At 35.2% G+C, this 10,617-nt stretch overlaps 1 protein-coding gene across 1 annotated transcript in view; it reads right to left on the bottom strand.

The window, feature by feature from the left end:
* Positions 1-2,786: 2,786 nt before the first annotated feature.
* The window catches only part of LOC148953305 (uncharacterized), a 75,271-nt gene continuing 67,440 nt past the window's right edge, over positions 2,787-10,617 (bottom strand). The window contains exon 5 of the mRNA XM_089087613.1: positions 2,787-4,099. Within this exon, the coding sequence (XP_088943739.1) occupies positions 2,816-4,099 (1,284 nt within the window). The 3' untranslated portion in view covers positions 2,787-2,815. The remainder of the gene's footprint in view (positions 4,100-10,617) is intronic.

Here is a 10,617-nt window from a genome sequence, read left to right as displayed (position 1 = left end):
CGTGTGAGGGATGCTAGTTGCCCTCTGATTTTGAGGTCACTTAAAAAGGGCACTAGAAGTTTTAATTTACGTTCAAATGAGCCCTCTGCCGATTTTACAGGACCATTGTTTTGACACGATTGTCCCTGGAAAGAACAAATAAAAATAAAAAATAAGTAAATAAACATGGATCCGTCATCTTTCTTCTGGCGAAAAAATCAAAATTCTCCATTTTTGCAGATGGAAGCTCTCTGATAGAAGCTCTAAAGTAGAGTTCTCTGATACGCTGAATCTGGTGGCATAATTTTCATTGAGATCCCGCGACTTTTAAGGGATGTTTCTCCCCTTTTTTGATCATGCAAATTTTCTCAGGCTCGTAGCTTTTGATGGGTAGCATTAAACTTAATAAATTCTATATATTTAGGATCAGCATGAAAAGCCAATTCTTTTCATGAATCTACTGTTGCCAAAATTTTGTTTATTAGAGTTTCGATTATTAATTTAAAGTTGTTTAAAGTTTTGGTTAGAATTTGGCCGAATGACGTGTTACTTACGGTTCGTTACCACAAACTGCCTTATAACTTAAACAGATGTATAAAAGTAAAATAAGATCTGTAAAGGGGAAAAAAAATACTGTTGTCAGCCTCTTCAAATAAATTATGAATAATTGCATAAGTTGAGTTTCTACAACAACTCTCCTTCAATATGAAGTACCCTGGTCTAAAGAAAAACAAATAATAAATAAACAATACATTGTACCAACATCATTTTTTACTTGGCAGCGCTATTGCGCTGCCTATGATATGGAAACTCAACTTATGCAATTAATATTGTAACATGTTTTAATCTGTACAAAAATTTCCTGATAAAACTGGCATTATCTGAATTTGATGATTTTGGCAAGGTCTCTGCTCATGAGCATTTTAAAAGAATAATTTAATGGAACTATCCCAAATTCAAGACTACCAGGTTAAATTTTTCTCATATAAATATTTGAATCATCTGATAGTCCTAATAAAAAACTTTAAAAAACGCATCAAAAATTTGTTTATATTATTTTTGTTGCGTTTTTACGAGTCGGACAAACATTTCGCAGGGGGGGGGGGGATAAGTGCTAAACAAAAAAGAAGACAAAGAAAAAAAAAAAGAAAATCTAACCTTTCGAAGTTTACTTTACAAAGACAGAACAGACACTGAATAAAAACCAGACAGGAATCAATGAAAATGAATTTCCAGATTTCCAGTAAAGAGTGTACTTTTTCCAGTAGTTTTCCCGCCCAAAATCAAAACCTTTTTTCTTCGTGCTGTAAATAGTGCCAAAAGGAAACAATCCTATCTGGGTAGTAACGATTTTATATCTTACTTCTTAAGGTGATTAAATTATCTCTCTAAGATATAGAGAATGAAATTCCATATCAGACAAACCTTCAATTTGTTCCTGTTTATTATTTCATTTATAAGAAGTAAACGAGAGGAGTGACAATTTGATACTGAGGTGTTTCCTTCAGCAGCAGGAGCAGAAACAGTTGAGCCAACAGCGGCAAAATAGGCGACAAGAAATCTGCGACAAGAAATCAAGAGGAGTCAGTAGGAGAATAAGCTCCTGAAAAAATCCTGAGAAAGTTCTTGGGGCTCAGACCCCCCCCCCCCATCCTCCCCTAAAATACGCCACAGCCTTCTCCGTCTGTAAGTTTTTATTCCCATTTTCTGGTTAAAACGCAATATCTATAGACTGTTACGAAGTTAGTTAGCACGTTAGCTTACTTAGCACACTGAAATAAATAAATCACTGTAGAAACACAAGACTAAATAGGCCTATATACAGACCGGCGGTGCGCCACCATGCCGATAGTACCAGCTGCCGCTATGGATTAGGTTCAGCCACGTGTCATTGAAATTTTTCTCCATGCTGGTGTGTCTTTAATTGGCTAAACGCCGGAGATAAATCGGCATATCGTCAGGGTATAGTAGTGTGTTTTGATCTAGTTCAAAATCCCCCTAAACATTTCCTGAAAGTTTCACCTTAATACCCTTAGCCTAAGTAGTAGCAATAGTCACAACGGTTTAGTAGTAGTAGTAGTAATAATAGCAGTAGTATGCACATAGCGCCCTTGGTTAGTTCAACTTCCCCCTCAAATTGTCCTAAAATTTTCAACTTAATTCTCTAAGCTATTCCGTAGATTTTGCTCATTTGCCCTTTTGACGACCTACATTTACATGATGTGCTTTTGTTTAGTTCAATATCCCTTTAAACAGTCCCAAAAAGTTTTACTTTAATACCCTTAGCTCCATTAGCAGTAGTGGTCGTAGTAGCACTAGTAGCAATAGCGGTAGTATGCACGTAGCGCCTTATGGCTATTCCAACATCTCCCTCAACATGTTCTGAAAGTTTTGATTTAATACTCTGAGCTGGTTCCTTATATATTACTGATACATCCTTTCGACAAACCGAACGCCCATATTATGGTTGCTCAAAGAGTTTGCTATTAGTGCGCCTAAAACTCTGTGAAGGTCGTTAGCAAAAAAGTTAAACATTACGCAACGCCTTTAGGGATCACTAGGTTGGGAGGACAAAAGAGAATTTAACACTGGACTCCCCCCCCCTCATCCAGGTTTTTTTAATATCTATTTTGGGGCGTTTTTACTGAAAAATACATTTTTGGTATTTTCATTAAAAATGTAAATGAACGAAAAATCCCCCCCCCCCTTACCTATATTTTGAACTATACATTTTGCTCCTCCTCCCCGTAATTTTCGTGAATTTATTCCACTGAGCTTATTCATTATAACTAATCTTAAAAAAATGTTAAATTTCGGTTTAATATCAAAGTCAAATTCAACTGGCACTATATCTTTTCCTATATTTTTTCCTTTTTCGTCTAAGTCTTCGCTTTCGGTTTTTCTTTTTGACAAACAACTTCACTATTCCTCGTCTTGCCGCAATAGCAAGCTTTCTTATCTTGCTTTCAACTTTATTAAAAGAAAAACTTCTAGATTGAACCTCATGGAATTGTCTTCTCTTATCTTCTACATTACTACGGTTGGGGGCATCAAACTCCTTTTGCATTCCACCCTTTGTGTTATAGTCTTCATAATTTAACTCATCCAATTTTTTCGCATCACTCAGAGTTCTCTTACTTTTTGCTATAGATCTTTCAAGCAGTTTTGCGCGTCGTATGCTAAAATCCGAGGGCAAAACCTGTTTTTTCGGCACTCCACTACCTATGTGTTGCCATTTACTTGGTTCAGTAGGAGATGTTACATCAGGATGTGTCAATTTCTTGCTAGGGATGGAATGTACATATCCATCGGAAACTATAACGCCAGAAGGACTATTTAATTTTGTCTGTATATTTAAGTCACTACCAGGTGTCACTTTTATTTGGTTTGGTTGGGCTGTGGGATAAGGGCTAGCTTCAACTATGGATGACAGTTCATTGATTGATTGCAGAACTGGCTCCTCTTTTGGAACATCTTTTATCAATCGCAACGATTTTTCTGATTGAAGATCCAACGGGTTAAGTCTTTGTGGATGTCGAGATTTTGATGGTGGGGAAGAATATGAGTTGTGCACTTTTTGTTCTTTTGATTTTGACCGAAGATTATGGTAAGATATACTCTCAAGAAGACTTGGTTGAAAATAATTGGAATTTGGGCTTGGTTTAAATATTTCAACATTAGATGCCAAGTAAGGGTTTAAGTGACTTTGCCCAGGAGTATTCACTTCATTTGCAATATAGAACTGACTTTTTTGCGGCCTGGCAGGTGAATTATAAGATGGCTGTGCAGAATTGAAAACTGTGGGTTGATATGAATCCTGATTTGAAGGCTTTTTCACTGCAATTCCTTTAGGATGTACAACCTGATTCGTGCTAAGAGGGTTTATACCATATGACAAACGAGTTCCCTCGTTTTCTGTATTTTCATAGGGGTTGTCGGGCACTTGATTTGGAAGAGTGTTCAAAGCTGCAGAGCTAGCTTCTGTGCTTGTTTCAATTAATTCGCCGTCAATATCATCATATTCGTAGTCCATATCAGCCATATCTGACATCCCACCCGTGATTTGGGCGATTGCTGTAAACGGACGCGTTACAGAGCTGCCAATTTGTTGAAAAAAGCCCTAAAAAAATATGAATTAGCTTTGAATAGATGGGATTGCCAGTCAATTACTAGGCACAATTATACAAAGCTGTTTCAAATTTTTGTACGTGGATTTTTGAAGGCAAGGATAAGCTTGTTTTCATAGCGACCATATCCCGTTTAACTCAACCACATTTAACTCAATCCCCATACAATCCTCATACAATGTTTTATTCAATAACCAAACGAGAGTTTTTTTTATTTTTTGTTATTTTAAGAGACTTAGGAATATAAGCTCCATTCCGATTGGCACAGAATGTTTGCTGCATATTTTCGGACACCTGAAAAAAATTACTCCCTCTTGACAAATCAGATTTAGAGGGTTATTATACTACAGAATATGAGTTTATAACGTAGTCCAATTTAATGGAGTATTAATATGAAATAAACAAGGTGATTTTCACGAGGCTGAGTGGACTGGGATTGACGTATGCTGTGAAACGATTGCAAATTTGGCTGGGTCAACGTCAAAGTCGTCTAAAAAATTCGTTAGGTTTCCCATGTACTACTGAGGTGTGCATGATTACGCATTTTGCTTTTAGCCACAGCATCAAGTATACAATGGTGTCTGTACCTACCTGATCTTAGTCTAGATTAAATTTAAAAAAAAATATTCTTCAGAAAGTAAGGAGAAACATTAAAACTTAAAATGAACAGGAATTATTCGGTGTGTGAGAGGGGCTGCCCTCTCCTCACTACCCCTCTTTTCACACTACAGTTTTAAAGAACTTTCAAATAGGTTCTGATTCTAATTACACTGTCCTTGTATTTCAGGAATCGTTCTTAAAGAATTGAGACAGAAGATCGAACTTTAGCTCAAAGAGTGTGGTATTGAGGAAGGGGAATCCCCTTTCATATACGAAATAATTTCTGTTCGTTTTAAGTTTAAATGTTGTTCCTTACTTTCAACAGGAAAACTTGTTCTTTTTATTCAATTTCTGATCGTTTTTATAATCTGATCGTGGTATAATCCCAGGAAATCCGCTCTACTCCGTGGAAAATATCCCCCTTCATGAAAATTTCACCATAGTAAGTTGGGTTGACAATTCCCTCCCTGTTGTGAATTCCCAGAAGAAAATTTCTTGCTTAGAATTCCACCTGAAAAATACTCCTTAGCATACTTTCATTTGAAGAAAGACTTTTTTTAGTTTAATTTCTGATCCTTTTTAAGGGCATGGGGGAGTCTCTCCTGTGTTGAAAATATTTTTCGGAAATTCAAATGGGAAGCTTCTGTCGCAAAAAATTTCCCCATAGAGAATTTCTCCTTGGTGATGTTTCTTTCAGGGAGAATTTCTACCGTGGGAAATCCTCCTCACGAAAAAATCCCCCAAAATATTCCAACTCCGCTGAAAATTCTCCCCAGACAATTCCCCCACAGCATCTCCACATGTAAAATGGAGCTTCCAACGAAAAAGTAAGGCAAATAAAACGAATTTTGGATGCGAATTCCAACAAATTTCTCCCGTGTATAATTTACCCTGGAAAGTTCATCCCCGAAAACTTCCATCCCAATGGGAAATTCTCTCCGTAGAAAATACCTCCCCAGAAAGTTATCCCTCTCCAGGAAAATGTCAATACATTTCCCTATAAAAAATACTATATTTAAACAACAGGCAAACTTCATAACTTGCGGCCCTTCCTCCAGTGGTTCTGCGGGGTTTTGTCCATCTATAAAGACATATTTATTCTACCTTTCAACTATTCTGAACAAAATGGCTATCTCAAAATTTTGATTTGACAAATTTTGGGATAAAAGAGCGTGGGAAGGGTGCAATCTTCCCTCTAATGTGTTTGGTCAATTAAAAAAAAAAAAAACACGCGTCCGTGATCTTTCTTCTGGTAAAAATACAAAATTCCGCATTTTTCCAGATAGGATTTGAAATTTCTACAGTATGGTTCTCTGATATGCTTAATCGGATGGTGTGATTTTCATTAAAATTCTTTGTCTTTTAGGAGGTGTTTCTTTGAAAATCAGGTAAATATTCTCAGGCTCGTAGCCTTTGATGGGTAGCACTAAGTTTAATGAATCTTATATATTTGGAATCAGCATAATAAGTCATTTCTTTGATATATCTATAATGATAGCAAAATTTCGTTTTTTAGAGCTTTAGTTGCTGTTGAGCCGCGTCACTCCTTACCTTCAGTTCGTTGCCACTAACTATTTGACGAGAAATAAAGCCGTGTTTTCATTTTGAGCTTCACGGACCAACTGAAAATCAAAGTTACAGATAAAGATGCGATATGTTTTTATGCGATTTTTATGTTTTTTTATGCGAGTTATATGTTTTTAAGCGATTTTTATGTATATAACTCCGTTTAGGGAAATTGGGTTTCCAATTGGCTGATCCATTTGGCGTTTAGTATGTAAACTGCCAAATGAAAGTACAGCATTAAATCATATATTATGGCACAAGTTGGAAGAATTGTAGCTATTAACGTTACATGAATAGGACATATAAAAAAAACGGCACACCTTAGTGGTATCTATTACTTTTTAACTCGTCACTTTTTAACTTGGTCGCATTTTTAACTACTTCATTGTTGATGAAAAAATTGTCGAAAATAGTATTTCCACTTTGGTGAAAAAGTTTCTTCTAGAGCTGCGCCCTTTCAATAATTTATAAAACGTAAAGAGGATCTTTTATATATATTAATTTATTCTTCATCCACCCGCCGTAGGAAACCTATGCAGACTTTTTTTGTTGGAAATTCATTGGAATTCAACCTCCATATTTAATTAAAGATTCCCTTTCATCAGAGAGAAATTTACGCTTCTAACTTAATGCATTTCTTATACCTTTCCCCTTTTAGATAGAAAATTCTCACTTCGTTTATGACTAAATGATTAAGACATCTGTACGGTGCAAGTTTAAATAGTTCAGTACGAATAGTAAATAGGAATTTTTAAATCGTTTTGGTATCAACAGCTTGATCTGTACGAGGTTACGACAACAAACACCAAATAGCGCAATTTTTGAAACTGCGTTCGCTGGTTTTTCTATTAATAAATAGTTCTAAAGATACATTTTATACTGTATTTTAATACACATCACATAGAATGGAATTTTTTTTAAGGACGTAAGAACCCTTGATTCTGGTTATTGACTAAACTTTTGCATGGCCACTAGAAACTATTTAGGTACCTAATTGTGTCTATTTTTTTTCAAGAACACCAGACACACATCTAGGGCTCTCTGCGACTCACCCCTGCCCCTACAGTTTCAAGATTTTTATCGTAGTTTTCTATGGCGTTCATGTAATTCCTCTTTTTTTTGAAATTTTTATAAATAGTAACAACCCTCCCCCAGTGTAACAACCTGTTTTCTTGCCTTAAGACGAAAATTTTGCTTAAAAGATTTTTTTAGTTCTTACCCCCTCCCAGAAGTCTAAATTCTTACGATTGTCCTTATTATTTATTACATTCTGGTTATATTTTGTAGTTTCAAAAATACTTTGGAATTGTTATGCTTCGTAATTTACTTATTTTTGAGAATTTTGAAGATTTTGCCTCTCTTAATCTTTGGAGACCCTTTCCCTCCTTAAGTAAATTTGGTGTATATGTATGCAAGTGAAACAAGCATGGTTTTTGGTAAAACTCCTTCTGAAACTCAAAGCTTCTTTTATGGCGTAAATCGTGGCAGTAAGCCTAGAAACATAGGCCTACTTGAAATGCTGTTAGTCAGGTTATCAAGTTTTATTTGTCTATAGACATTCCTTTTAGTAAAGTCAACAAAAAGTGTTTACAGGGATGTTGTAAGGTAATTTCTCCCGTGCAAATCTACAGAGCAGAACAAGGCGATTCATTAAGTAGAGGGTACTTTGAAAAATTCTTGAAAAAGCACACGCCATCCGTTTTTTTAATTTATTTATTTAATTCACTCAAAAATACAAAAAAAACAATAACCCCCAACAGAAAATAGAGCTCGTAAAGTTGGGTATGTAAATAATAGGACATTGAAAAAAATAAAACATCTCATCATAATGATAGTAATAATAGGAAAATTAACGTGATTAACCAAAAACAAATAATAACAAAAAACCTAAGAAACAAGGAAGAAACGAAATACTGGGCAGGAGGGGCATGGGAGACCATCCCATCATAGGTATACAAAAACAAAATACACAAAAAAAAGAATCGTGAATCCTGCTTCTGTTGTTGAAGTAGCCAGGATTGTAAATAGTATGAAAGGTTCGTCGTCGTCTGGCCCTGACTGTATTCCAACTATGGTAGTTAAATTCATTCTTCCTTCAATTATTTCTCCATTGACAAAGCTTATAAATATTTCTTTTGAAAATGGAATTTTCTCCAGTCCTCTTAAGCGAGCTAGAGTTATTGTTTTATATAAAGGTGGACCGAGAAGTGATCCAGCCAATTATCGTCCTATATCTTTGCTGTCTGTTTTTAGCAAAATTTTTGAAAAGACCATGCTTTCCCGTCTACTTGCTTTTCTAGAGGCTAAAAGATTTTTTCATGATTTTCAGTTTGGCTTCCGAGCTAAACATTCTACGGAGCATGCGTGTGTAACTTTTTTAAATTTTCTCCACACTGCACTTGACTCTGGTTTGATTCCTGCAGCTATATTCCTAGATGTCCGTAATGCTTTTGACTCTTTAACTCATGAGATTCTGCTGTATAAGCTATCACACAATGGTTAAAGAGGACAGGCTCATGCTTAGTTTGATTCCTATTTGTCAGGTAGAACTATCTTCGTAGATTCCCTTTCCCGCTTTTCGTCTGAAGTTGAGTTTGGTGTTCCTCAAGGCTCTGTTCTTGGACTGTTTCTGTTTTTGATTTATGTTAATGACCTTATAGTTGCGGTTAAGAATCAAAAACTTACAGTTTGCTGTCGCCTATGTCATCCTGAATCTTTCAATGTAAAAAAAATCCATCGTTTTCGCAGGATTTAGACACTCTCGTTGCTTTCGCTGATGACAGCACCATTGGTACTGTAGTAGGAACTGAGTCTGAGAACGATATGTGCGATTTCTCGGTATTCCTCTCAATGAAAACCTTTCATTCAAGCATCATATTGTACTAAGTAATATGAAGATCTCAAGGAGTCTTGGAATTTTGAGGAAGCTAAAACACATTTTTCCTGGATCAGTTTTAAAAATTCTGTTCCATTGCTTAGTTCAGTCCTACGTCTCTTATTGCTCTACAATATGAATGTCAACTTTCTCTTCTTTTTTGAAACCACTTTCTAAGTTATATGATAAGGCAAGGAGGCTTATACAGGGAACAAATTGTTCTACATCCAACCCAACTAGTTCATTACTTGATTTGCAGTCTCTCTACATTCTTTCGTGCGCGTCTTTCACTTTTCATCAAATTCATGGTGATGCTCCCATAGCCCTTCAAACTACTCCTTCTTTCGTCACTGATAAGTCTTCGCATCATCTTCGCAATTCAAGGTTTATTAATATTGTATTTACTCCATCGGTGAGGTCTGACTTTAATCCATTAACTGCTTGTCTTATCGTTTGGAATAGCCTACCTGAGTCAGCTCAAGAATGTCACTCGTTTGGTAGTTTCAAAAGAATTAATTTTTTTTTTAATGTCTTCATTTTTCATGTTTAAATTTTTTTTAATTTTATTCTTATTTTTTTCTTTTGGTGGGGGGGATCCTGGCCTGGGTTGGAAACGTTTGTTGTGAGGGGTACTGAGTTTGTCTGTTATTCTTTGCGGCTTAGTTTAAAAAATATATTTGGAATTTTGTCTCATTTATTCGATTGTCCTATACCCTTTTTTTTGTTTTGGGGGGGAGGGGTCTCATAAAAATCGCTTTTTGTTTGGGTCTTTTAAGTATTTTTTTGTTTTTTTTCTCTTCTTTTTTGTTTTGTGTGTGTGTATTGAGTCTTTGAAAGGTTGAAATGCATTATACTGAAAATACTTCTTTTTTTTCTTTTTTTTTAGTATTTGTGCCATTTCTCTTTTTCCTCTGTTTTTTTTCTGGCCATAGAAACTTACGGGGGGTTCTATATTGAAGTGTTTTTGTCGTAAATTTATTGGTTGAATAAATTGATTGATTGATTGATCATAGGGTAGTCCACGCGGAATAAATTGATTGCTTGGTAGTCCCATGTTTAGTTTTTGATTTTTGGATTTTTTTTCTGTTTTTTTTTATATGTGGATCATTGTATTTTTTTTTTTTTTTTTTTTTTTTTTTTTATTGTGTTGAGTCTCTTAAAGGTGTGAATGTATGATGTTGAAAATTTTTTTGTTTTTCATGTATTTGTTTCATTTTTGTTTCTCCCCTGTTTTTTTCCTGGCCATAGAGCCTTACGGGGGAGTTTATATTGAAGTCTATTTTGTTGAGTTGATTGATTGAGTAAATTGATTGATTGATTGAATTGATTGATTTATAATCCATCATCAAAAGTGAATAAAACAAAACACTAAAAAAAAATCTTTAATAGTTGCTTCTTTAAATTCACCTTAAATCTTAGATTTGATTTTTGTCTCATGCAATCAAGATTAATTAGTTGCACTGATACTAC

This window comes from Artemia sp. Qi Xiang Cuo, chromosome 4 (genome assembly GCF_049724085.1).
Source record: "Artemia sp. Qi Xiang Cuo chromosome 4, ASM4972408v1, whole genome shotgun sequence".
NCBI classification, from domain to species: Eukaryota; Metazoa; Arthropoda; class Branchiopoda; order Anostraca; family Artemiidae; genus Artemia; species Artemia sp. Qi Xiang Cuo.
Note: the sequence above shows the minus strand (reverse complement) of the source record. Positions and strands in the feature narration are given on the sequence as shown.